At 35.5% G+C, this 27,993-nt stretch overlaps 1 protein-coding gene across 2 annotated transcripts in view; it reads left to right on the forward strand.

Annotated features, from left to right (window-relative positions):
• The window catches only part of RECK (reversion inducing cysteine rich protein with kazal motifs), a 56,085-nt gene that overhangs the window by 18,218 nt on the left and 9,874 nt on the right, over nt 1–27,993 (forward strand). The window contains exons 6-18 of one of the 2 annotated variants that reach the window (XM_068674670.1): nt 4,493–4,540; nt 5,563–5,604; nt 12,811–12,844; nt 13,766–13,963; nt 16,228–16,495; nt 17,042–17,221; nt 18,212–18,424; nt 19,206–19,342; nt 20,964–21,104; nt 21,984–22,172; nt 23,737–23,859; nt 24,371–24,542; nt 26,586–26,778. In XM_068674670.1, coding sequence (XP_068530771.1) covers nt 4,493–4,540; nt 5,563–5,604; nt 12,811–12,844; nt 13,766–13,963; nt 16,228–16,495; nt 17,042–17,221; nt 18,212–18,424; nt 19,206–19,342; nt 20,964–21,104; nt 21,984–22,172; nt 23,737–23,859; nt 24,371–24,542; nt 26,586–26,778 — 1,938 coding nt within the window. The remainder of the gene's footprint in view (nt 1–4,492; nt 4,541–5,562; nt 5,605–12,810; nt 12,845–13,765; nt 13,964–16,227; nt 16,496–17,041; nt 17,222–18,211; nt 18,425–19,205; nt 19,343–20,963; nt 21,105–21,983; nt 22,173–23,736; nt 23,860–24,370; nt 24,543–26,585; nt 26,779–27,993) is intronic. The other variant, XM_068674671.1, reaches the window with a different exon arrangement.

Here is a 27,993-nt window from a genome sequence, read left to right on the forward strand (position 1 = left end):
TCAAATAACTCTGAATTCACCCTGATTGTGATCTTCAGGCATTTTTAACATCAAAATTAGATTATCACACAAACATTTTTTAAAACTGCAAAATACAAGAAACTTCCCACGAAGCACTACTGATGATAAATGTCAGCCGCAGAGTTTCAAGAACCAAAAGAGAATTTACATGGTTAGAGTCAGTTTGCAATAAAAAAGTAAAAACTGAAGTCTACTGTAGCTCCACAAAGGAGGCTTTGGCCATCCTGAAAATACTGAAAAACTTTTACTGGAAGGGCAAACCAGGGTACAAAGAAAAGCCCGAACAAAGCAATAAAAGTAGGGTGAAAAGCTTAATGTAATTAAATGTGATTCCTGTTCCATAAGAGAACTGAGGTCAAATAGAGTCTGCCTGGTTTTTACAGATGCGTGAGAAGCACGTGAGATTCTTGGGTGTCTTTCTACTCCAGTGGGATTTCATCAGGATTAGCAGATCTGACTGGCTCTCTATTACTATAAAATACTAAACATTAGAACCTTGTAAACGTTACCAACTGTGATGGTGCTGTGTGGTGGTAAAATTAACATCTAAGATTTGGGAGGTATGGCTAGGAAGTTTATCCTAACTAAAGGAACATTCCTTTTGACTAAAAGCACAGTCTGTGATTGTTTTGAACCACTGATTCTGAGCTTAAATAATACTGTATGTGCTGTTCCTAGACTCCACCACTAGCCATCTCTCTAGTGCCAAACGTGTCAGTTAACAAGCTAATGAAGGAGTCGGTCTGTCTCTTGCCAGCATGGTTACTTGACTTTGTTGACATTCAAATGGTTGTCTGGAGTCCAACCATCCAAGGGTGCTTGACCTTATAAACCTAAGATTCAGGCTGGGTATCAGGAAAAGGTTCTTCACTGAGAAGATGGTCAGGCACAGGGGCAAGCACCCCAGAGCAGGGGTCTCAGCACCAAGCTTGCCTGAGTTCAAGATGCATTTGGATGATGCTCTCAGACACCTGATCTGGCAGTTGTTTTTTTTTTAATTTTTTTTTTTGGTGGACCCAGGGGACTTGACAATCCTTGTGGGACCCTTCCAGCTCAGATATTCTATGAAAACATAAATGATTGTTTGGGTAGACATCTGACTTTGTTAACATTAGAGTGTTTTTTCCTGACCTCTTAGTCAGTGCTCTGCAATCGCTTTGCAGAGAGCAAGGGAGCAGAGGGGAAGATGCTGCCCAAACACTCTCTCACTATTAGGATACTTAATGAAGCTTCTGTCTGACCTGCCCTGTGTTAGTATTTTACTATAAAAGTCAGTCAAAGAAACTCTCTAAGACTCAATTTGGAGTTTCAGAAAGCGGGCTTCTTTAATTGTGGCACTGGACGCACACTTCACGTAGTGTGTGCACTGAATTATTCAAGCTACAGGGGTTACATACAATCAAAACATACATATTTATTATACATATTTATTAGATACCCAACAAAATAATCAATATATTCATACTATTTCCTGGAACTCATTAAAGTATATAAAGGTCCCTGATGTGCGTGCGTTTGTTTCCACTGGTCTGTCGGGGGTTTCTGGTGGTTGTTGGTCACCTTCCTCGCTGTTTGCTGGTTGAACTCAGTTCTTGCACATGCTCAGGCCATCTGGTTCTTTCTTATCTTATTATTTCAACTTAGACATAGAAAAGTCACTTACGTGTCCAAGGACATGGGCATACCATGAGTTCCTCACCTGTTCTTTTCAGAAACATCCTCCAAGCCTGGGTTATCTTGCCCCTCTTCCCTGTACAGGGATACAATTCTGGTCTTACAGATAAGGCTAACTAATTAGTGAGTAAGGTAGCACCAGAGATACAAAGTTTCTAAACTTCTGTCTATGTAACTAAACATAATGAAGGCTTGGCCTATCTGTTCATAAAACATTTCGGATTTGGTTCTATTATTCTACCAGGGAGAGACCCCTATGTCCTTCTGACTCGGTGCCGATTATGTACTTGAGTCATAGAATCATAGAATATCCCAAATTGGAAGGGACCCATAAGGATCATCAAGTCCAACTCCTGGCACCACATAGGTATACCCAAAAGTTTAGACCATGTGAGTAAGTGCACAGTCCAATGGCTTCTTAAACTCTGACAGGCTTGGTGCCATGAGTTCTTCCCTGGGGAGCCTGTTCCAGTATGCAACAACCCTCTCAGTGAAGAACCTCTTCCTGATGCCTAGCCTAAATCTCCCCTGCTGCAGCTTGACCCCATTCCCTCGGGTCCTATCACTGGTCACTAAAGTGAATAGATCGGTGCCTGCCCCTCTACTCCCTCTTGTGAGGAAGTTGTAGGATGCGATGAGGTCTCCCCTCAGCCTCCTCTTCTCCAGGCTGAACAGGACAAGTCACCTCAGCCTCTCCTCATACGTCTTCCCCTCTAGGCCCTTCACCATCTTTGTTGCCCTCCTCTGGACACTCTCAGTTTCATGTCCTTCCTGTACTGTGGTGCCCAGAACTGCACACAGTACTTGAGGTGAGGCCGGACCAGTGCAGAGTAGAGCGGGACAATCACCTTCCTTGACTGACTAGCGATGCTGTGCTTGATGCACCTCAGGGTATGGTTGGCCCTCGGGGCTGCCAGGGCCCTCCATGGAGGCTGCCATTTCTTCAAATGTGTTCTGAACTTTGGTTGCAACACTGTTCCAGCCGTGTCCTAACATGTCACTTGGCAAATGGAGCCAATCCACTCTAGTTTTGGTTTGCAAACGTTTGGTGTGTGATTGCTGCTGCTATGCTCTATTTTGTTGCTTTGTAGTAGTAATTTATTGACTACATCTACAGAGGTTCCAAAGCTACCTTTGCTTTGGTTATGATAAATGTAATTTCTTGATATGTATATACACATATATTTACAATCTGCATGAAAGTTCTTATTCTAAAATGATGCTAGCGGAAGGCAACATGCGACTTTTTCTAAGTTCTCTTTTTTTTTTGCAATGCTATGTTTAGTGATGCAACATTGGAGTCACAGCCCCAAATAGATTTTTGTGCTTCTTCAAAGAGATTTTCATTTATCAAGTGAAATAAAGTATGTTTTTTCAGTCTTTGGTGTTACCATATCACTGTTTTGGTCAGGTGACACTTTTAAGCATAACACATAAATTAGCAATTTTACCTTTTAAACAAAAATCTGGGAAGCATTTTCTGATTTTATATTTTTCAGCATATGCTTATGACTATATATGACTATAAATACATTTTCAGAAACAAAAAGTGTGCAGCTATTTGTTGGCATTCTTATAACTCAGTTCTGGAGCACAGATGTACTAAGATGCATTCACTATAGTATCTTGCACATTACCTGTGTAATCTTAGTCTTGAACCAGCAGCCTACTGCAAGTTGTTGTCAAAATACAAAAAAAAAAAAAAAGGCTACCTCCACCAAAGAGCATCTAGTTAGTTTAACCTATTTGACAAGAGTGCGTACACAAACAGTAGTGTGAAAAGAAGGTGAGGAGTAAATAAATGGAAAAATAGGGACAGAAATATAAATGTAGTTCAAAAAATATTTTCTTTCTTCTGGAAAGAATATGCATATATCACTTCAAATGTGTTTGTTAGTAAATTTTTTAAATTTATTCTAACATTTAAGTATTTTCCAGATCTGATTTAAAAAAAAAAAAACACTTCCATTTATCATGTCCTGTGAAATTCTGTTAATTTAATCTTATGATTGGTGTATCATTTCTCTTTATTCTTAAAAATAAATGCTGTATTGTTGATTGTAGACTATGCTGTGTTGGAATATTGGCTGTATTTTGTACTTGAGTGGACTCTGGTTGATATGTTTCACATGGTTTTGATTAAAAATAAAAAAAAAAAATACGTACTTTGGCAAAACAGTAAAGATAATGGCAAAATGCTTGGATGCTAATTTTGATTCTTGAAACTTGAGGGAGTTTTACAGGCATTTTGAAGATGGTGCTATTATAGGTCCGAGGTCAGCTTTTACCCTGGTATTTTGGAGGGGGAAATACCTCAAAAAAAAAAAAAAAAAAAAAAAAGGAGCAGGAGTTATTCTACAGAAGAAATTGATGTGCACTTTGAAAGGAGAATTTCTGGATATTGGTTTTACAACAGGAACTGTAGGACTGCATGTTCTAGAGGGAGAAGGGAACAAGACAGATAAATGTTATTGAGCATGGAAAATGGTGAAACTTTGTGCTCAAGCTCTTCCATTTCCCAAATGTTTCCAGTATTCCACCTTATCCTGTAAACATTTGATGAAAACTAACAAACTTGGTGCAGAAATAAGAAATTTGGGTCTTTATTTATATGTAGTATTGACAAAGTTGTGCTTTCTTAAAACTTTATATGGATTCTTTAGGTTTTTAGAAAGGAACATTTAAATAGATCATGGATCCATGATTACCACAGTTAACATAAGGGTAGAACAATTCTTATTTTACAACATGTTTTTATTATTTTCTGCCTGAAATGGGGAAATTTTCTGTTTTTCAGGCTTCTTCAAAGAATGATGTTTTAAAAGTCTGCAGAAAGGAATATGAGGTACGTATGTGTGTGTGTGCATATATCTTAATAAGTCATCCGTTTTATAAATTTCTGTGACAAGTATCCTGAGAAGAGGGAATTTCTAGTCTTCTCATGTAGTAACATATCTGTATATACTCACTTTCATTCAAATGTAAATTGCCTCTCTGCATTTTTTGTAAAAGTACAATCACTTTCTGTGAAAAGGGGCTTGCCTTTTTTTTAGACTTTTATATATCTTAATTTGATTGATAAAGATGCAGCTTTCAAAAGAGAGACGTGGATTCTAAAATAGTTTGTTAAAGAAGAGTTCTGATGAAAGTAGGCATTCATTGTCAGGGACATTTTGAGTTCTATAATGGGAGATTTGGCTTTAAAATGACCTTGAAGAACTAAACTCAGGATCCTTTAAGTAGTCTATCCCAATATATATAATTCAAAATGAATAATTTTTGTTAACATCAGTGAAACTACGAATACTAGCAGTTATTTCTAACAATTAATTTTAAGAGTAAAACAATAGGATATTTTCAGAATTCTGCCTTCATCTGTATTCTTTTTAACACATTTTGTAGAAAAGTTATTTTGCTAGGACTTTTTCACTTCCAATTGTTTCTTGTTATTAAAAGCCAGATTCCTCCTCCTCCTGCACATTCATCCATCTCCTTTCCTCCTGCCTACTGCCCTGAATTAGTTAGTCCTATGTAAATTCAGCTCTTAATAAACAGTCCAGGTTATCAAACAATTCTCTGTTTTCTTGATTTGGGCAGAAATGTAGCAGGTTTCCTGTTTTTCAAGAAACAATAAATTCCCTGTTGTTTTGTTTTTTTTTCCCTCTCATATTTCATCTAAATCTACGGAGTATTTTCCTAGATTCTTCACTGTTGAAGTTAGCATAGTTTGTTCTCTTTAAAATGGATTTAAAGTAGTTCTGTCTTCTCTCATGCTGTGATATGCTATACTGTCAACATCTGTAAACTTCTCCTCTATTATGCTGGTCTGTTTCCTTCTTTTTTTTCTGGATTTCTGCATTGCTGTAGGAGGTTGGCCAATATGTGTTGAAGGAGAACGGGAAAGGAAAGGTAAGAGATTAAAGAACACCTACAAAATGGTGATAGTCATCTTATTTACTTTCCTAGGCCTTTTTCCAGTTTTTTATCTGGAATTTTGGAAAGTGGGATCTTGCTGTTATTGCACGGAAGACCTTAGCTCTTTCTACCTGTGCAACACTAAAAGAAGGAAAGGCAGGAAAAATTATGGAAGTACATACAAGTTTTATGATTGGTGAAGAGAACTTTTTAAATGAGCACTAGGAGCAGTAGGTACCAATACTGTGTTAAGGAGATAAATGAAGTATGTGCAGTGGTAGATCTTCAGTTATTACATATTTTGTACAAAAATAGAACTTCCTATGTATCTAGGCTTATAGGTACACATGAGAAATAGTACTTGCTATGCTCTGAAGATACCTATTGCAAGTATAAAATTCAGGGAAGTTTTGCCAAAGGTATGAGATCTGAAAAGCTGCTTCTGGAAGGAACCTGCACTTTTTTTTTTTTTTTTTTTCATCCTAGCTATTTTTCATTTTTCCTCCTTTTTTCTTTTTTTTTTTTTAGTTGATGTCTTGGTGAGTGTGGCCTGCTCCTTGTGTAGTCTTACGAGTAGCTTCTTAGCTTCTATATCTGTGACTAGTACCATACTTTGTATTCAGTTGGGTTGGTTGGGGAAAAAAAATTAAGAACTGGGAAGGGATTGCCGAGTTAAAACACTACATGACAAGTAAGATCAGAAACAGCTTGTGAATCATATAAATGCAATGTTATACATGTTGTGTTGCCTTTTGCTTAAGAATCCGTGTTTGAGTCACTTAACATGAGCATCCAGTTTGAGAATTAGTTTATTAATAATTAATTATTGAGTTATTGAATATAATAAAGATATAACTTGTAAGTAAAAGCTAGCTGAATTAAGAAATATAAAGGTGTAAATCCCTTTTTGCAAACACTGTCATAGCTTGCAAACTTATACACTCACTTAAGCATTTCACAGAGAATTTACAAAATCTTGCAGTAGTTGACTGAACTGTCCATAGTACTTCTCCACGGTCTTTAGAGATTAGGGAAGCAACTTAATGAGTTACGCTTCAGCTTCCCACTAAGTTAGTGAGAACAAAGAATGCGGTAAGTCTTCAAGGGTAAGGCACAGTGTTCAGAGCAGTGGAGGGAAAAAAACACAAACCTCCAGATAGTTGTTGTCACAAAGTTAGAAGTTGCTAAACAGTGTCTCAGACTGTGCAATAACAGAATCACTTGAACGCCGATGTGCCAGCTTTTCACAAGATTAATTAAATACGCTTTTTCTGCTGATCATATTTTTCTGGATTAATTTTACTGTAAATGTTAATGTAGCCTGTGATTCTTGTCATTTGGAAATTTTACACATTTTAGAAATGGATCATGGTGTAATGATATGTTCATTTTTCATCAGTGCATTGAGGATTTTAAGCAAGCCCTATTACGTGTCTTTTAATTTCAAGTAGCACTGCATACAGATTTTTTTTTTTTAAATAGCACAACGTCCTTGAATATTTTTTGGATGTTATTAGACATTATTTAGCTTCCTTTGAAAGATGTTATCCTGTTATTCTTTTTCCCATCTTCTGCTTCTTGGATACTCATTTTTGTCATGTTCCTTTTCTCTCTAGTTCTCTGCATCTCATCACCTTTATCTTTCACTACTTCTTCCAGCTTTCTACTATCTTGCTCTAAAAAGAAGGTAGGTAATAGTCAAAGAGAGAAGAAGAAAGAAGTGGAGGCTGTATGGATTGTATGTAGGATTTTCTGTTTTTTCACTTTTTAAAAGTTTTGTGTAAAGTTAAGGTTCATTTTTGAATATAACAAACAGTACACACTTGGAGGAGTAACTGAAAATAATTCATAATGCTTGAAATAAACTGTGATAAGTTTATTACTGAATTTAAAATCACATTTATTTCTATTGTGCATGGAAACAGGAGAGCTAAAATTTTTATTAGGTTACAAATATGGGGTCTTTACACTGCATACTGAGTTTCCCTCTCTGCATTAAGCACTTCAGTTCTTACTTTTTGTCTTAAATAAGGCATTATTCAAATGTTCTATGTTATTTCACTTCTGTTCTTCAAGCCTTTTTTTTTTTTTTTTGGACACAGTGGTGAACACTTTTGATGTCCCTGGACTGTAAAAAGGTATTTTTGCTCTCACAGATTTGAGCAGTGTTTAGTTTAATTTGGCTTGTGGTTTTCCAACAATTTCTAAATACAGAAACTTCAAATGCACAGCCTGCAGCTTCAGTTGCTGCAGGAAGTATTCAGAAATGTATTAATTGTGCTACACTACTGCAGGTTTAATTCTCCAGGATCATATGATCCTGCTTTATGCTGAGGTTTTAGTGAGTTTTGGCTACTGATTAGCCCTTCTGAAAATATGCTGCAAGGTTTTTAACCCTTATATAATTGTAGGGATTACTCACAGACAATAGATTATAACCTAAGATTCTGTTTAGAACATAGTTTGGTGAAAGGTTCCAAAAAGGTTTTAATGAACCCCTAAAGCACACAGCTTGTTTGTGGCTTCTGGAAGTACTGCCTAGGAATTCTGGGCAGACTTTGACTCTGTATATCACACATTATGTATAATAATATTGTGATCTTCTATTGCATTTTGTTTCTGTTCAGTACAGTTCAAAGGAAGTTGATTAAAAAGAAATGATCTTGCCAAAAATGAAGTTCCAGTGATTAAGTTCTACCTTACCGTGCTAGTGTTTTCATTTTTTTTACTGTTTAACATAACTGAGGAAAATCTTAGCCTTAATTGTTAATTTTTGTACGTTTTAAAAAAAAATTTAAACAGATGTCCACCATCATCTGAAACTTTAGCTGCGTCCACTAAACCTTAGTGTGTTAGTGACTTTAACTTGTTTTGATAAATTCCAAGTTTAAATGAAGTTGAGAAAAGATTAACAGAATTTAAAGTGCTTTGCTCTGTGAGAATAGCAATGAGTTTCCTGCTATATTTGTAACTGAAAGTAATATTTCTAAATTAAGATGTCCTTATTTGAATACAATCTGTATTCAGATACTTAATGTGGTTAGTTTGCCCAAAACAACAGTACTAAATGTATATTTCCACCGGAGTTAATAGAATACAGATACCATTATAATTTTCAGGAAGAAAAATAATATTTGTTGGGGGGTGGGCTGTCGGGGGAATTCTCTGTATTTTCTTGTGCAAAAGAACAGCGTCACTGTTATTTTTCATTCGAGAGGCAGCCATTTGGAAAAAATGTACATGTGATATGAAAGCATGCCTTATGATGCAAAAGACTTCTCTCTTTTTAGCAAAATGTTTTGCTCTATTTGTATTTGTGTGTTTTGGTTTTTGAGCCGTTACCTGCAGCTGATGAGCTCCAAAAAGAGCGAAACCAGTTAGGTCCTGCAGTACTGGCTATGGTGAGGAAGACTGGAAAGAGTTCTCTGCTAGATAAACTAAAATTGCCTTTTTCAATTTCCATAATGTGACTGTTTTCTTAAGGCATACACACTTGTGTTGGCTGAGTCTGCCTGTTAACTTTCCATTCCTTCTGCTTGTAGTCTCATTTGCTTTGATGACCAATTTCAGCAGTTGTGTGGTGTGTTTTGTTTTTGTTTTTGTTTTTTTTAACAACCAACTGAAGTATCTTTAAGACTTCTCAGGTGAAATCATTTTAAAAGGAGAATAAATAATTCTGCATTCGTTCTTTAAATTTCAATATTACCATCTTTGTTTGCTTGATATTTTATTCATGAATTGAAAATGGAGTTTTGGGTGTAGGGGGACTATACTGTTGGCTTTTTATCCTTATTTTCACAGATCTTGGTGATGTAGTTTTCCCTTTAATACAAATATCCTTTTCTGCTCTTTTTGTTTCTTTTTTGTTTGTTTGTTTGACTTTACATATGTATTTGTTTTATCTTTTGCTCTTGATTTTCTGTGTCTGTCTTTTCTCACAGTTCACTGTTTCAAGAGATTTTGGTAGGCAATTCAAAAGGAAGCTTGAATGGGCAGAAAAGTTGCTGATATCTTAAATATGATTGCTATTCTATAAAAGAGATGGGGACTAACCCTGTATCCTGTAATGAAGTTATGGTTAGTAACTCAAGACAGACTGTGATGGTCTAAAGCTGTTATTAGCTTTATTTACAAACAGAGGACTATACATTAATTTTTCTAAGATTTTCTCATGTCTGTATAGCTATGCTTCTCGCACATGTACCTGTATTTTCTGGGAAACTGAACAGTTGTCCAGAGCTACAAGAAGAGCAAATTCAGCATCTTAATTATCACTGTAGCCTGTGGTGGCTACAGGTTACAGTTTCGTGATACAGTGAGTTGCTTCAACAAGCTGAAGTTCTTTTAGTCACACAAATACAGTTTTGTGTACCTTATTCTGGATCTGGCATCTTGCAGGTCCTTCTAAAAGATTATTTAAATTGCTAGCACAAGAGAAAAATGCTTTCTATAGGGTTACTGAGAAAAATGAGGCCATGAAACGAAGAGTGGAGTCAGAGCTGGTGTGAAGGCATGCACAAATTATATAACCAGAAGCATGGAGAGAGGAGTTGAAAACAAAACGGAAAAGGGAAGTAAGACAACCTCCTTCTAATTGCAGTATTATTATTATTACAGTGATTCAGCAGTCAGTGGAATGGCAGTTTCCAAGTACAGAAGGAGGATTGATTACCTGGTATGGGGATCGTGTCTGTCTTACAGAAACAGAAAGGTTTTTAAAATAGGTAGAAGAGGATAATTTTGTCTCAACTTGAGCCCTTTTTCATAAGAGAAATGTTGGTACTCCATCATCTCAACATTTTTCTCTATTTTTGTCTGTGGTTATAAGCTGAGCAAAAAAGGGTCAGTGATCCTGTTATTCCAAACAGCTTTTTAATGACTTATTTTATAATATTCTACTTTTAATAATGTGACAATTTTTACCTGAGTTTATAGCAACTTTACATCATCATTCTACACATTGTTAGTGCTAAATGATAGTATATTCAGTACTTAGGCTGAAGTCCGTCTGTCATGGTTATACCCTTCAGCAGCCTCTACCGTCTCTGTGCATTAATTCGTACACAGTTAGTGTTGTTTTCTGCCAGGCTGTTTTGTTCACCATGTTCCAGTGCTTGGTACAGGATGGGTGCAGAATCTAATTTCAGAAGCTTCTGAGGACAGTCAGTCGTGGATCAGACTGATGTGGTGTGTGGCAGCAGTTCCTATCTTGACAGGTTTTTTTCTTCTTTAATACACCAAAGGTCCCAAAGAAGAAAGAACAGTGCTATAAAAATGACGTGACCCTGCAGGCAATATTATAAATCAGTTCTTTACAGAAGTAGGGTGATGATTTTGTGTACAAATAACCATAGAATGGTTTGAATTGGAATGCAACCATAAAGATAACCTAGTTCTAACCCCCCGTGAAAGGAAACGTGTTGTGTTTACGTGAGTTCCCAGCTCAGTGTAACCAAATACGAGCAAGCTGCTTCAAAGGAAGAACTCAGCATTCAGATGTTGCAATTACTGGTTATGGTTAACTCACAAAAATGAGTTAGCCATGGGGAGATTTAGTTACTTTGATATTGACTTTGCTTTGCTCTGTAATCCTACGTAGTAATCCTGCCTAGATTAAATTTCAGGGGACAAAATAAGGATGCTGCCAAATCAGATTGACCCAAATGATCTGCAAAAACAACGCAAATAAAGAATTTGAATTGGGGGGGGGAGGGGGGGGCAAATATAAAGTCCTGCACTCTAAACTATCCAAGACAAAAAAAAAAATAGAAAATATGATTCTCAATACATCTTCACTTTAAAAATTTTAACGTTTCCATCTGTTTGGAGCAATACAGATTTTCACAAAAATATCACAAAGATTATTGGGGATAACCCACTTCACAGCAATGTAGTAAATATTAGTAACTAACAGAGATTAAAATTCTTGAGAATTTTCATGCCGATTTCTCATAATAAAAATACTGTTCACTTTTCCTTTCTTATTTTAGACCTAGACTTTTTTCAGTATTAATCTGATGAACTCTTTGAATATTATGTTATACTCAAGTGTCTAACTTGTTTCAAAGTGAAGCAAAATATTTGCTACTTCTGTAAGATGAAGTTCTACAAGCTGTTCAGCTTGAGACAACCATTTTGTTTTCAGACTTGAGCGAGGTTGTGTGTTTTTGCTAGCTGATGAGCTACCAAACTGATGTTAGGTCTGCATTTTAGGTCTTTTCTTTAAAGGTTGTAGCACATCTTGGTTTAGTACAGCAAAACATCAGATTTTAATCCCACATGGTGTGAGGATCAATATTACAGTGTTTGTTTTATTGTCTAGATGATGTGTAAAATACAAATGTATATAATATTGGTGATATGAAGGTGATCGGTAACTTTATGAAGATATGGATTGCTTTTTGCCACTGCGTTAATGGGTTTGATCATTTGATAATCTTATTTCATGTTTGTACAAGTGTGGAGAGTGCTTCAAATTTCTTTTTATAATCATGTAATTTTAAAATACTTCGTAACTGGTAGTTGAAATTTTAGAATTTCAGCCTCATGGCTTCATCTTTCCACTGAGTTCCAGAAAGTGTTTAAATGCTACCTGTTTTCTCAAGAAGAGATCTGTTTTCAATATGGGGAAGATGATGGTTGTTCTGGGCAGGAGTTCGATATGTAGTTTTTCAGTTTATTGTCCTGTGCATCACAGTCCTCTGAAACCAAGCGATTGGGTATATGTCTTCCCCCTTCTGTATTTTAACATTTTGTATAACTCCCAACTGTACCATTTGGGTGCTGTAGTTTGTGTTTGGGTGTAGTTTGCGTGTTGATAGCATGCATTAGATTTTAATTGCTGTGTAGTTTTTTGAGATTTTCTGTTTGAATGTGTGCATGTGCAGAGTTCTTTTTTTCCACATAGATCCTTTAGAATTATCATACAAAAACATTTTGGTACTTCTAGCATGTTTTTTCTAAGGTGATCTAGCAGAATCTTCCTATTACTTGAATATATTTCAGTAAGAGTGTACACAGAACTTAGGTGACACCTGATCTTTTCATTCATTTAGTGTTTCTATATAGTGTTATTTGTTTCAATTAAATTGTATTAGATGAACAAAAAATAAATGTTAGTTCTTGATAAGAAATGACTGGGCACCTAAATGTTTATTTGAAATTTTCAGGCTTGTAATGCTATTTTTGTTTTGATTTCAGAATGCTCTCTTTAGTTGTATTAACAGAAATGAAAGTAAGTATGTAATGAATAGTTTCTTTTTTCTTTAAAATATTTAAAACTTCTGGAGGTGTACATATAGCTATCACGTGGATTCAGTTCCATAGAACGGCTAGCCACATACATAATTATTTTTGCTCAAGTGATAAGAGGATTGGACTGTTTATATAATTGCTGTAAATTTTTAATTTATGTATCTGTATTTGTTTTTTCTGTTGTATTTTGAAGATTGCTTAGAAGATCATTTCTCCTTCTGCTTTATTCACTTGATGACTGTTTTATTCTGCTTTATTCACTTGATGATTGTTAAGTAACAAAATCAAGTTAGATATAGGTGAAATCTTGCACCGTACAAGTGTCCTGTTGCCTGTATATAGAAAATGAAATATCAGGGCATAAAGAATTCAGTGCCTCAGAATTAATTTCGGTAGTAGTATTTCTCAAGAACACTGTATTTAATAACAGGGCAAAAATGTATGAATCACAGTGATTTAATCTTTTTTTTTTTTTTTTTCTTGAAACGGATTTTGGGATACTGCTTTCATATTTATTTGTTTACCATTGGTATTTGTCTACTAATTCAATTATAAGACAAAACTAGTTACTTTAAATAAGAAGAAAACATCTGAAGATAAAATTCAGCTGGCTTGTTTGTGACTTGAACTTGAATCTGAGATGTATTTAGGGACTTTTTTCTCTAGCTAAACCAGAAAAAGATGCTTTGGCTAGTTACAGATATTTCCACTCATTCTGTAAACAGATTATTTTAATGGAGTTTAGGAGAAATTGGTGTTTTATGTTTTTGTTTTGTTTTGTTTTGTTGTTTTCTCCTCCAGTAATATCTTGAGCTTCATTGTGTGGGTTACAGACATGCTCACTAATGTATTCATCGGTGTAGGAAACCATAGATTTTTGTTTGTTTGTTTGTTTCCCCAGTGGGGTCAGTCTGTTGCAGTTATGCAGGTCATCATACAAACTGTCGGGAGTATTGTCAAGCAATTTTTCGGACAGACTCATCTCCTGGTCCTTCACAAATAAAAGCAGTTGAAAATTATTGTGCAACTATTAGTCCTCAGCTAATACACTGTGTGAACAACTATACCCAGTCATACCCAATGAGAAATCCTACAGATAGTAAGTATAAAAATGTTTTATTTTCTGAAAATTTTCTTTAAAAGTTTGAGGATTGTATATCTTTTTATATAAATTGTTATATATTATATGTTTATTATATAAACTGTATTGATACATTTCTATGTAATGTAAATATATGAATTTATGCAATAACTTTTGTTTGTAGGTACATTACTAGTTTTTCGATTTCATTTTTGTTTTTTTTTTAATTCTACATGTCGGTTCCATTCAGAGTTGATTCTGTTTGCATTTCAAAGAAGTGATGTTATTTGAAATAGAATAGAATATAAAAGAGTTTCAGTTCAAAAGTACCTACAAAGATCATCAGACTACTGTGGGGCTGACCCAAAACTGAAGACTATCATTATGAGCATTCTCTAAATGCTTCTTCAACACAGGCACAGGACATCAAACATTTCTGTAGGAAGCCTGTTCCAGTGTCAGTATCTGGCTACTGTAAATAAGTTTTTCCTATTGTGTAGTCTGAATCTCTCAAGCTGCAGATTTGAGCCATTACCACAGATCTTGTCACTTGATCCCAGGGAGAGAAGATGAACACTTCCCTTTCTATTTCCCCTCCTCAGGAAGGTGTAGAGAGCAATCAGGTCATCCTTCAACCTACTTTTCTCCAAGCTTAAACCCGGTGTCCTCAGACGCTCTTCATAGGACATGTCTTCCAGCTCTTTTACCAGCTTTTTGCCCTTCTCTGGCCACTTTAAAGTATCTTGATATCCTTCTATATTGTGGAGCTCAGAACTGCACACAGTATATAGGGTGAAGCTATACCAATGCTAAATACAGATCACCTGTTTTGACCAGCTGGCTGTTGGCAAGTTTTCAACAGCACCTCCCATTTTAGCATCACCAACAAAAATTCAACTCCTGCATCTATATGATTGATAGAAAGCACTGAACAGAACTGGACCCAAGACTGAGCCTTGAGGAACACCACTGGTGACTGGCTGCCAATCAGATAATGCCCCATTCAGTCTGAGCTCTACCAGTTCATCACCCCATGTAGCATGAGCCTGTTCTCACAGTTGGACAATTCTTCCAGAAGGATACTGTGAGGGACAGTACCAAAAGCCCTACTAAAAATATTATCTTACCTGTGTCTACTGTGTGAATGATCTTATCCTGGAAGAATATCAAGTTAGTGAGGCAGAACTTTCTGTTCGTGAACCATGTTGACTGGGCCTGCTGATTCCATTATCCTTTAAGTACTTTTCAGTGACACACAGCATAATCTTCTCCATAACTTTTCCAGGTACTGAAGTTAAACTAACAGGTCTATAATTTCCAGGATCTTTTCTCAAGCCCTTCTTGTAAACTGGGGTGATGTTGGCTAGTTTCCAGACAGTGGAGACTTCCTCAGAATCCCAAGATCTTTGGTAAATTGTTGACAGGGGTCCAGCCATAACATCTCCTAACTTCCTTAGTACTACAGGATGAAACCCATTAGGCCCAGTGGACTTAAAAATATTCAACTGGTACAACTGGTTCCTTACAATTTTGGTGTCCACAAATGGAAAATTTATGCTCCTTCAGTTACAGTCCTCCAACTCAGAGGACTGGGCAACCCAAGGGCCTATCATTGATATTAAAGACTGAAGCAAAGAAGGCATTAAATGCCTTTGCTTTTTCATCATCCGTATTTGTCAAGTGAGTATCTTCATTGAGTAATGGTCCAATGTTTTCCGTAAACCTCTTCTTGCTATTAGCATACTTAAACAGCCTTTTTTGTTATCTGAAATAACACTGGCCAATTTTAACTCTAGTTGAGCTTTGGTTGTTCGTGTTTTCTTCCTGCAAGTGTGAACTGCAGCTTTGTAACCTTCCTGTGTTGCCTGGCCTTGCTTAGAAAGATCATAGTCTTTTTCTGCTCAAGTTCTGTGAGTTCCCTGTTCAGCTTGTCTAATGCCCCGCTTGCTTCACTTGCAATGCGCTGGAATTGCCTGCTCCTGCCTTTTTAGAAGGTGGTTCTTAAAAAGCGACCAGCTCTCATAGACCCCTAAGCCTTCAAAAGCAGGTTCCAAGGGGACCCTGCTAACTGACTCTGTGAGTGGCTTGAAGTTTGCTCTCTTAAAATCCGGGCTAACAACTCTGCTGACCATTTTTTCTCATTTCACCAAAAACTTTATTATTAAAAAAAAAAAAACTTTTTTTCTCTGTAAATGTAACGTTTTTTCTCTGAAGTTTATTATGTAGTGTATCCTGGTGGTTGTTATACGCTTGAGAAATAACAGTTTTTAATTCTTCAACAGGTTTGTATTGCTGTGATAGAGCAGAAGACTATGCTTGTCAGACTGCTTGTAAAAGAATTCTAATGTCAATGAAAACAGAGCTTGAAATTGTTGATGGACTTATAGAAGGCTGCAAAACAATGCCTCTTCCTCAGGATCCGCTTTGGCAATGTTTTCTTGAGAGTTCAAGATCTGTTCACCCAGGAGTCACTGTGCACCCTCCACCTTCAACAGGTCTTGATGGAGCTAAGCTCCATTGCTGTTCTAAAGCAAACTCTTCCACATGTAGGTCAGTATCTCTCTACCTTTCTTTCCAATTGTGAAAATGCTTCTGAAGTTGTTTCATGTCAGTCCTTTGCCCAAATCCTACTGTGTGAGTATGTGTGAAATGGGTTCTGTGAGTTCTTAGAAAGGAAACAGGTTTAGGTAATTCGATGGGTGTATCTGTAGTAGGAGTAGGTGTGATCTAAGTTGAAGGGTGGGATTAGTTGTTCATTGTTTTGTCAACATGATTTATTACATGTCATTAGTTCAGGATTTCTTTAAATTCTGGCAGCATATTTATGTTGGATATTACAGTTTTATATTCAGAAGTTTTTCAGTCTTACTAGTTTAAAGATTTGCTAGCATTCTTAAGCAAAACTGGAAAATTTAGAAAACAGTGGAAAGTAGCTATTTACTTTGAGCACAGCATTTGGAAACTCCTGCAGACTTTGTGGGCACTAATACATTTCTACAGTGAGTGTAGACTGTTGAGATCTGAAAGAGACTCTGCTATAGCTGAGCAACAGCTGCTTTTTTCGTTTGATTTTTTTTTCTTACATATTTTTTTCAGAGAGCTCTGCACTAAACTTTATAGCACAAGTTGGGGCAATTCACAGAGTTGGCAAGAATTTGATCGCTTTTGTGAGTATAATGCAGTTGAAGTTTCCATGCTCACCTGTTTAGCAGATGTACGTGAACCTTGCCAGCTGGGATGTAGAAACCTTACCTACTGCACCAATTTTAATAACAGGTAAGAGAGAGACACTGAATATTTTATAAAAGGAATTTCTGTGCTTTGATTAAAAAAAAAATTCAGTCTTGTTTTGAGATTTTATATAGCTGTCTTTCTGATCTTTTTTTCAGACAATTTAAAAAAGAAATCATTTTCCTATAGAATAAACTTCTGGAATTATAGTTAACAATCAACATTACAGAACTTATTAAAATAAAAGCTAACTCATGAACATGTAAAATGTCATCATATATTGCTAGTATATTCCTCTGTCTTCGCATATTAATAAGTCATAATTGCTGCAATATTATATATTATAAATAAGGTAAAAATGCTTGTTGAATTTACATGTTACTTGCTAACATTTTCCTAAGAGGGTTCATATGTCTTCCTTTTTTTTTTTTTTTCTTTTAGAGATGGTTCTGTTTTTCTTATACTCTGTGGAGGAAAATGCATAATTTAGAAGTGTTGTCTGAATTTGTAATTGCAAGGTTACGAGCTAAACAGTGTTTGAGTTTCAAAAGTACATTTAATATTTTATCAGCTAGCTTTTAGGGATCTCTGGATTTCTTTGAAATACCTAACAGACATGCCACTGTATTCTCAATAGTAAAGTATATATGTGATAGATGCTGCCTGGGCAAAAATAAATGATAAATCAACTTGCATTAGTGATTCACCAAGAAACATTCATACAGATTTTCAGAATGTTCAAAATATTTGCTTTAGAGTCAACTTTCTTCAGGTATGAAAAGCTTAAATGATATTTGATCTAAGAGAGAGTTGAAAATGGTATTTCAGCCTTGAGCCTTAAAGAACTTACTTTCCTTAAAGATAAAATTGAAACTGATTTTGGTCATGCTTAACTGTGGAAGGGATTCATGTCTTTTTTGACAGAAAAGGGAAGCCATATCAAGGTTGTAGAATTCATATGGTGAAAGCTAAAATATGTGGAGTTTGTTTGTTTTCCTCTTAAATACATGCTATATTTTAACTTCTTCTTTTAAGACCAACAGAACTTTTTAGGAGCTGCAATACACAGTCAGACCAGGGAGCCATGAATGACATGAAGCTTTGGGAAAAAGGGAGTATTAAGATGCCATTTATAAATATTCCTGTTCTTGATATTAAAAAATGCCAACCAGAAATGTGGAAGGCAATTGCCTGCTCACTTCAGATTAAACCTTGCCACAGCAAATCTAGAGGAAGTATTATCTGCAAGTAAGTACCATGGAAAAAAGCAGTCAAGAGGTTCTGCTAAGGATTTTAATGAGAACTGAAAAGCTGCTGTAGGACTGTGTATGACTTACATTAGGCAGACATGGCAAAGCAAGCTGGGGAAGAACGTGAGCTTGCATAGTTGCTGTTGCTTGAATTTCCATCACTGTAAAGGGAAGATGCTTGCCTGCTAATGACATGGATATATGCGCTTCCATTGTGAAGTTGATTTTTTTTTTTTTTGACTCTGTGTTGGCTATAAAACTCTCTCTTCTTTTTCGGCTTTTGGACCCATTGGTGCTTTTAACTGACAGAAGGCTCTGAAAATTATAAAGTTTGCTTTAAAGAAAAAATAAATTTTGAAATAAATGATCGGGTAGAAAATAAACCAATTAATTAGGTACGGGTAGAGAGGTTAGGTACGTTTAATCTGTATTAAATGTTAAATAAAGGAAATGCTTGAAAGATACATGCATAAGAAGCCATAGAAACAAAAATCACCAAACCCAAAGTAAGTAAAGTTTAGTGTAAAAAATAGTTCCTGTCTTTGTATTGCAATTTTTTTCCTACCTCTGCTACTCTTTACATGCAGGGATATGTGTATGATTTTTATATACATACATATATGTGCGTGCATATATGGATATATGGATATATATATATATATATATATATATATATATCCAGAGGAAAGGTGTGGATTTGAGAAAGGGAAGAATATTAATATAAGACCTTTTTTTTTCAAGTGATGTTCATGAAGTTCTGTTTGTTTATTTATCTGAAGATCAGATTGCGTGGAAATACTGAAGAAATGTGGAGATCATAATAAGTTCCCTGAAGGCCACTCAGCTGAAAGTATTTGTGAGCTCTTATCTCCAACAGATGACTTGGAGAACTGTATCCCTTTGGATACATACCTGAGTAAGTATCAACATATGTAGGCAACAAAACTAGAAACCAAGATACGTTGAACACTTATTGTTAGTTTTAGTATTTTTGTTATTATTTTCAAATAAAATTGTATTAAATATGAAACATTATTTATTTAGTATATTAGAGAAAATTGTGTTGTTCAAATTGCCGTAGCTTATTGCATTTATTCCTTCTTGTACTTCATACTTCATGTGGCGAGGCTTTTAGTAGCAGTGGAGGCTGCAGAGGCTACATGGGAGGAACTTACCGACGGCTCTGTGCCAGCCACAGCTGGCACAAAACAAAGCTTAAACTAAAAGAGGGGAGATTTAGGTTAGATGTTAGGAGGAAATTTTTCACTCAGAGGGTGGTGAGGCACAGGTTGCCCAGAGAAGCTGTAGTTGCTCCTTCCCTGGAGGTATTTAAGACCAGGTTGGATGGGGCCATGGGCAACCTGGTCTAGTGGGTGGCAGCTTTGCCTATGGCAAAGGAGTTGGAACTGGATGATCTTTAAGTTCCTGTCCAACCCAAGCCATTCTATGATCTCACCTGACAAAAAGGTACTGAGCAATAATAAAACCACCAGCACCATTTATTTACAGAAGAAAAGGTGGGCAATGCTTGGGAGGATTGATATCAAATAAATATCACTTAAACCATAGCATAATCTTGAACATAAATTGTAGATGTACAATGTTATGCTTTTTTTTCTGATATATAAACTGTGTTACTGTTCTTTAACTGTGCAATTAGAATAACCAAAAAATACATTAGCTACTGGGGTAATAGAACATGAGCTTAGTAGGCATGTTAGCCCTCAACATGGCATACAAATGTATTAGTAAAATTTTATCTTAGTTCTAGATTTTATTAAATGCATCTTTTACATTCTTTTCCAAATCTGCTCTTCCCTTTTACAGATTCATATTACATACTTATATCTGTAGGACTAAAACTTTTTTATTGTTACAGGATTTTTAAGTTTTAGACCTTCCAAATTGAATTTTGTTATTTCCTTCTTAGAATCCCATGAACTTTGAAAATAATAAAATTTTGTTTAAAGCTTCAACTGAAAGTGTGCCTCAGCATATGCAAATTGTTCCCAGAGAGACAACATATTAAAGCTTTGGGTGGTTCTTTCCATCTAGCTGCTTCATTTCCATGTTGTCTTTCCTTTCTTTAATCTTGTAACAGGAGAATATTGCTACTGAGTTAAAGGGAAAACAGAACCAAACTCCATCAATGATACCAAAGTTGGTTAAACGTCAAGACTACTCCAGACCTACAGTTTCTTGATTATTGACTGTAACATTTTTCTTGATTTGACTACTGGTCATTGTCAGATTGTATTTTTGTCATGTATAAGAAACTCTTGGGAAAACAAGATGGGGAAATAATTTTTGTTCATGAAAAAACTCTTTGGTCAGTGTTTCCAGGACTGAGTACTAAACTTTTTAAGTAAGTTTACAAACTAACTTGTCATGTCAAGTTTTTAAAAGTATAATTAAAAATATAAAATATTTCACTGAGTTTTCAAAAATATGATTTTACTTAACATAAGAAATGCCATGCTTTCCTGAGAAATAAACCTCATTTAAATCATTATATATATTGTATATTCTGTTTTCAGGCCCAAGTTCCTTAGGAAACGTTGTAGAAGATGTTACGCATCCATGTAACCCAAATCCATGTGCGGCTAATCAGTTATGTGAAGTAAATAGAAAAGGATGTCAGTCTGGAGAATTGTGTCTTCCGTATCTGTGTGTACCAGGTAAGGGATTTGAATTTCTGTTTGGCTGAATTTTGGTAATAAAAATGTTACTGAAATTTTGATGAAAGCTTTAGAATAAATTGCTAATATTCCCCCAAAACTATTATCAACATTATCTTGTCTTTTCAAAACCTGTAGCCTGCCTTGTAGCTCTTTTCGTTTATTCATATGTTCTTATTTTTGTTGTTAACTGAAACGTGCTGTATTATTAGAAGGTATATTACTTATTTTACTTCAGAAGAAATAAATGTCCAGACGTGGTCTCTAAGCATCCTGCCTGCTATTTAAAATTACAACCATAAAGTACTGAAAACACAGTGCAGCTTGCTGCACCTGAGGGCACAATGGCATGTATTGCCCTGTATTTCCACATCTTATTAGCCATATCTGCATAATTTTCCTTATTGGTGAAATGAATGGACACAATGTTCTTGAATTGCCTGCCTTGAAATTAATGAAAATTAGGATGTCAGTCTTGGGATGACATTCTGAGAGCTCTGAGAGTGTGATCAAATGCAAGGAGATCAAGGATGCATGTTTGCATTGGCAGCACTTCTGGTATTGTATTAATGTTCAAGATACAGTTTCTTAGGTTTAGTTGTTCCAAATCCCTTTTCATAGGCCAGAAAAACTTCTCAAACTCTGTCTGGTAGCTCACAAGTAACCAGTTCAGTAACTAAGTAAATTAACACCCAAACTTTCTATTATGAGCTCTTCACTGTTACTACAACCTCTTACTTCACTGGATTCGGAATGCCGAGTCTCAGGGCTTGAGAAGCAAGTGACATGGCATATAATTTTTATGTGCCTCTCCTTTTTTCAAGTGGCACTTGACAAAGTATTTACTAAATATGAACTTCAAATTCTCTTTGTACCTAGGCTGCAAACTGGGAGAAGCCTCAGATTTTATTGTCCGTCAAGGTACGCTTATTCAGGTTCCATCGTCAGCTGGTGATGCTGGTTGTTACAAGATTTGTACCTGTGGACACAGTGGATTGCTAGAAAACTGCATGGAAATGCATTGTGTTGACCTCCAAAAGTCATGCATTGTTGGAGGACAAAGAAAAAGTAAGTTTCAGAACAATTATTATATCTTTATACAGCTCCTGTTCTTTAAGCAGTGAAATCTGGGGTGCCAGAGAACATGAATGCAGAGTTTGTCAGAAAATACAAAAGTTAATGTCTGCATCCCTATAATACTTGCTTAATTCTTTTATATGCTGGACGGATGGATTATTTAAATCAATACCTAACAACATCTGTCTAAACCAATGAAAGTCCTGTGTAAAGCTTGTTCTTAGTATGCCATTTTTCAGCGAAAAGGTCGCTGACTTGGCTCACATGCTCTGGTTTTATGGTATTTGATAATACCTAGCTTCTTTTCTGAGAGCAGAAGTTAACTTTGGAGAGCTCTGGGGACTGAGGAAGACAGGGACTGAGGAAGGCTCGAGGGGAGGCAGTAGGCAGCAGGGATGAAGCAAGAACAGTGAAACAACAGTATTTGTTCTAAATGTGCTGTATTTCTGAGATTTAAGCATCGTGTAAGTCACTCAGTTGCAAAATCAGTGATATTTTATGTGTAAATCAACTGAAAAATATCTTGGAAACTTTTTTTGCGAACTGCTGACAAATTCCTTCTTTCTTGGGTGTTTCTGTGGTTTAAACAGCTTTTTGTGCTACAGAGGCTTTGCTCTTCCATCCTCGTTTGGTCAGCTGCCATTTGTCTAGGAGTACCTCTTCCAGATTGCTCAATGCTGAGGATTTTACTTGTGCCCCTTTAGTATTTTACAAAAATTCTAATCATTCAACTGAACCTTCAGAGTAGAGATTATAGCAAAATGTCTTATTTTGTAAGGCACAGTTACTTTTATGCTTTCCTGAAGAGCTGTGTGTCTGCTAGTAGTCTTTAATAACTGACCTAGTTATGAATAAACTGGCAGTCATTAATATAAGTAGATTTTATATCAGCATACAACACAGTGAAGGGCAGTCATACGAACAGTTTACAAAACCAAACTGGAATCTCTAAACTGAAGAAAAAATCCCTAAGTTTAGTGTTTGATTCTCAGATTAAGACATTAGAAAGTTAGTGATTTAAAAGCTGCAGAAATCAGGCAGAGTGCTCTATCCTTAAAAAGCAGCTGTGGTGGTGTTAGTAGTTGCATTGTTAAAGGCTCCTTTCTGAAAGCCAGTGGGTCAGCACACACCACTGTATTTGTGTATTCCTGTACTTAATGCTTCTACTGGGTTTCTGTTTGGCTTTGCTAGGACCTTTCTTGTTCCCTGCTCTAGACAAAGCTTAAATTTAAACTAAACTAAAACTTAAACTGTTTGCCGAGACTGAAATTACAGCTGTAATGGAATTTTGCAAAACAACAAAGACATAATGAATGACAGAAATAATGAAGCATTAGCACTTTCTACTTCTTGACAGAAAGCACACACCAAGGATAGAGGTATACACAAAAGATAGAAGTTGCAGTTGTAAAAGAAACTGAATAAGGGAAATTAAGGGAAAAATAATGAAAATGGTAGTATTTGTATAATACATCTGAGTATGTATTATGCAGAAGACCATGTAGTCTTCTGGTATATTTGTATTAATTGTACACATTTACTTATTTATTTTAAGGTCATGGAACATCCTTTAATATAGATTGTAATGTCTGTTCATGTTTTGCTGGAAACTTGATATGTTCTACTCGTCAGTGCCTAACTGAACATAGTTCAGAAGACGAACGTCGCAAGTTTACAGGTAACTTTCCAAACTACAGAAACTGTAAGGTTATTATTCTTAGAATGAAGTTTAGCTTCTAAATTCTTTCTACAGTATTCATGGAGATAATTTGTTATGAAGATGTTCTTTTCCAATGTTCATCCTGCACGTAAGAAAAAATGCATGCCTTTGAAAAAAAAATCAGTACTGGAAAATTAAACCTCAGGTAGTCTGTGGAAATAAGTAGAGACAAGGTAGTGCCACTGGGAATGAGAGACAAGGAGTTTGGGGGGGAGGGGAGGAAACACAGAAAACTGAGTAGAATCAGCAAGGAGGCAGGGCACAGACTTCCCTTCCTACTACCTATAAATGTGTATGTGCTACAGTATCTACAGTATTGCTTATTTACAGGAGGGAGGTACCAGTTTCAAGATATGGTATATCTTCACATTTGCTGCATGACTAAGATGGTTTAGTGACCTCTTGTTTATCTTCTGTCAAAGAAAATAAGTGTGCACCAAAACTCCTCTTTTATGTGTTACTTTTTCAGGTTTACCATGTAACTGTGTAGATCAGTTTGTACCGGTATGCGGTCAAAATGGGCGCACGTATCCAAGTGCATGTATAGCTCGATGCGTTGGTCTCCAAGACAATCAGTTTGAATTTGGATCATGTATTTCCAAGGATCCTTGTAACCCTAATCCTTGTAATAAAAATCAAAGGTAAAAGCAGAATGTTTTTAAGCTTTTCTTTGACATCTACTCATAAAGCAAATATACTTTTTTCCTTGGTGAATGAATTGTATAGTCCATTGTACTTTAGAATACTCCAATAAGAACTATTTGAAGTAGCTACTTTTTATTTATCATAGTAATGGACTGTAATAACTGCTGATTTTTTGTTCTGTTTATGTAGCTCTGTATCATTTAAGTTCATTTAGCAGATCTCAGTTCTAGCACAAAAACAGAACTGATGTATAGTTTCAAAAATGGGAGAATAAAATTTTGTTGAAAAAGCAATAAATAATTGGGCATTTTACTACTTTGTTTCATACTTTTCTTCCAGAATTTACCAAAAAACAAAATCACTTGAACTGAATATTTGGATTCAAGCTTACTTATTCCGTCAGTAATCTGTGCTTTTTAATTCTGAACCGGGAAAATATTTAGCACTCTGGAAGACTTAAGTTTCTCTTACGTAGTCATATTGATATCTTGTTAAAGCCACGTCTGTGCAGTGAAACATTAAAACAAAACTTTGGTCTATACTACTAACACAAGAAAGTCAGACCTTTCTTACAGAAATCAATGTCTGCGGCTTTTAATGTTGGTCTCTGTTTTCAGTTTTCTTAGTGTTGTGTAATACTTCAGTCTCTTTGAATTTGTACATGTTCTGTTTGGAAAGAAAGCCACCATAAGAAGTTGTGTAATACTGTGCTTTCATGAAAACTAATTACAGTTTTTTTTTTCCTGCCCATTTAAATGCCTTGATGCAGAAAACTTCAGAGAAAACAAAATAGTTTTGCAGCTGTAATTGTAGCTGAAGCATTGAAAACTATCAATCTTTAAGCTGCATTGTTGGTATATATTCTTTGACTTCTATATTTTTAATTTTGCAAGTATTGAAAGACTTTCCAGATTCACAGAATAATCGTTATGCTTAGAACCTCAACTTGTTGTTTCATTAAAGACTGTACATGATAGATTATTCTGGGTCAGTTTGACATTGTAGCATAAACTAAATGTGTAAAAGCTCATTTTAAAACTGAAATGCTTAGAATATGTTTAAAATCTTACATTCCACTTCTATTTTTAAAGCATTTAAATCTCAGAATTTGAGTCTTTCCTCATATACATGTAAAATGAAAATGTGTAATGCATAATACAGCAACACTCAGATTAAGGACATATTTTACATGATTATTGTAATTTGTAGGAAAAAGGAGATAGTCAGAAAGTCATTTGACCTTTCATCAGTCTATTCTTCAAATTCTGTTGGCTGTCATCTCTTTAGTAGAGGGATATCTTGCAGGACATACGGCAAATGCTTTGGAGATAAGACCATGGGAGGTACACATTTAATATAAAAAGGAAAGTACTTCTGGTGGTTTTTGATCTTCAGTTCTATGAATGCTTGAGAGGGGTGACAGGCCAAAAAGGAAACTATACTAGTACTGGATTTTTCTGTTTCTTTTAAGTCATCCCCAAGATCAGATGTGATATAATTCACTGAACCTATAAAGCTAAAATACAATGAGATATTTGTAATTGAATCCTAATAATCTTTTAAGTCGTGTTTTCATTACTCTCTCAAGAGAGGGTTGGGCTATACCTCTATAATGTAATCATTTTCATTTGCAATTCATTGCAAGTTTGGGTGTTTTATCTAGTTTTCCTTAAATACATGTTTTAAAAGTGAAGCTTGAGAGTAGGTAAGAAGTTTATTCAACACTTTTTCAGAAATCCATACTCAGTAAAATAAAAAAGATTAATTTTTATGGAACATATAGCTGTGTGCACATACCTTGACTAAATGTGGTGTGAACAAGTTCCAGGTTTGTAATGAACTTGTAAATTTCTAAATTGTCTAATCAGAATGTTTTGTCACATGCATTTCCATTTCCTTCAGTTCTGCTGAACCAGTGCTCTATAAAGCACTGGAAAAGATTTCACTGTTGTTTTTTTCTGACTATTTTGAGAGGGTTTTTTGGTTGGTTGGTTGTTTTTTTTTTTACAATGACATGAAATTATTATGACTTTATGCAGGTGCATACCAAAGAAACAAGTTTGCTTGACAAGTTTTGGAAAGTTCAAATGTAGCCAGCATGAATGTGTGCCAAGGCAATTAAATTGTGACCAGACACGGGATCCTGTTTGCGACACAGACAATGTGGAATACAATAACTTGTGTACTTTGTACCAAAAAGGAAAAACTTTAGCATATCGAGGACCGTGCCAGGTAGGAAGTGGTTCTAGCAATATTAAATCTGCTTTGTTTTTTAATGTTCCACTTTGCAATATTCTGTTTTTATAGTTTACCAAACATATTCGTAGATTGTAGTCCTTTAAAACTGTAATTTCAACTAAAATAAAAAATACTCTGCACAAAATGGTATTCAGGATTTTGTCAACTGTTTCTTTGCTTTAGTTAACAAATGTCTCAAAACCAAGCAAAACCTTTGCTTCTGCTTTCTTGGAGGAAATACTCTGATATTTGTATTAAGTCTTCCTATATTTTTCACTACTACTGCAAGCATACCTCAATGCAAGCTTTAATTAAAGCAGTTCCTTGGCTAGCAACACCAATTTTCACCAATTTGAACTTTCTGTAAATGAAAATTAATGCTTGTTTATTTCTCCATTACAGTAAATCGAATTTATTCAGAAAATGTCAGGACAATTTGACTTGCATGTTAAATACCCCTTTTATCTGCTTAAATAGTGGAGTTAGAGGCTTGGAGTCACTGCTATCTTGTCAGCAGTAGGCTTTCTCTAGCAAGTCTTTAGCATTTTGTTTGATTGCATTCTTCCTTTAGCAATTTCATTGTTCACAATACTCTTAAGATTTTTTGAGACTAAGCAGACTATAGTATTTTGTTTAGATAGTCTGGATTGTATTGGTCTTCATATTAATCCCTCAGAAGGATTAGGATTAGGTTAGTTCTTCCATCCCACCATTCCCTACAGTATTGGTAGACAGGCTGTTTCTATCGCTCTACAGACAAGCTAGGAGCTACTGTTTTCAAAGTCACTGGCTTTACCATTGATGGGCTGGTCATTTCCAGATTTTTCTCAAATAATGAGGACAAATTTGAGACATTCTTGTGGTCTCAACTGATGAATGTTCATAGAAGTACAGAACCCTTGTTCAGGGTTTTTCTGGGTAATAAATACACTTTTTATCCACTTCAAATTTCTGCCTTTGTCTTTCTGTCATCTTTTTTTTTTCCCCTTTTTCAGCAGCCTCATTAAGTACAGATAATTCTTCTCATAGCATATCAGATACCTCACGAGATACTGCTCTTGAACAGTAAGAATTGAAGGATATTACACAGCTGTTTTTTCCTACAGCACTTCTAGCTACATCCATGTTCAGAAAGTCTTTAACAGTGGTAGCTTTAAGTTTTTGCTTTTACAATTTTCCTTTTATGGGGAAGAAGACTGCAAGACATGA

This window comes from Anas acuta, chromosome 2 (assembly GCF_963932015.1).
Source record: "Anas acuta chromosome 2, bAnaAcu1.1, whole genome shotgun sequence".
NCBI classification, from domain to species: Eukaryota; Metazoa; Chordata; class Aves; order Anseriformes; family Anatidae; genus Anas; species Anas acuta.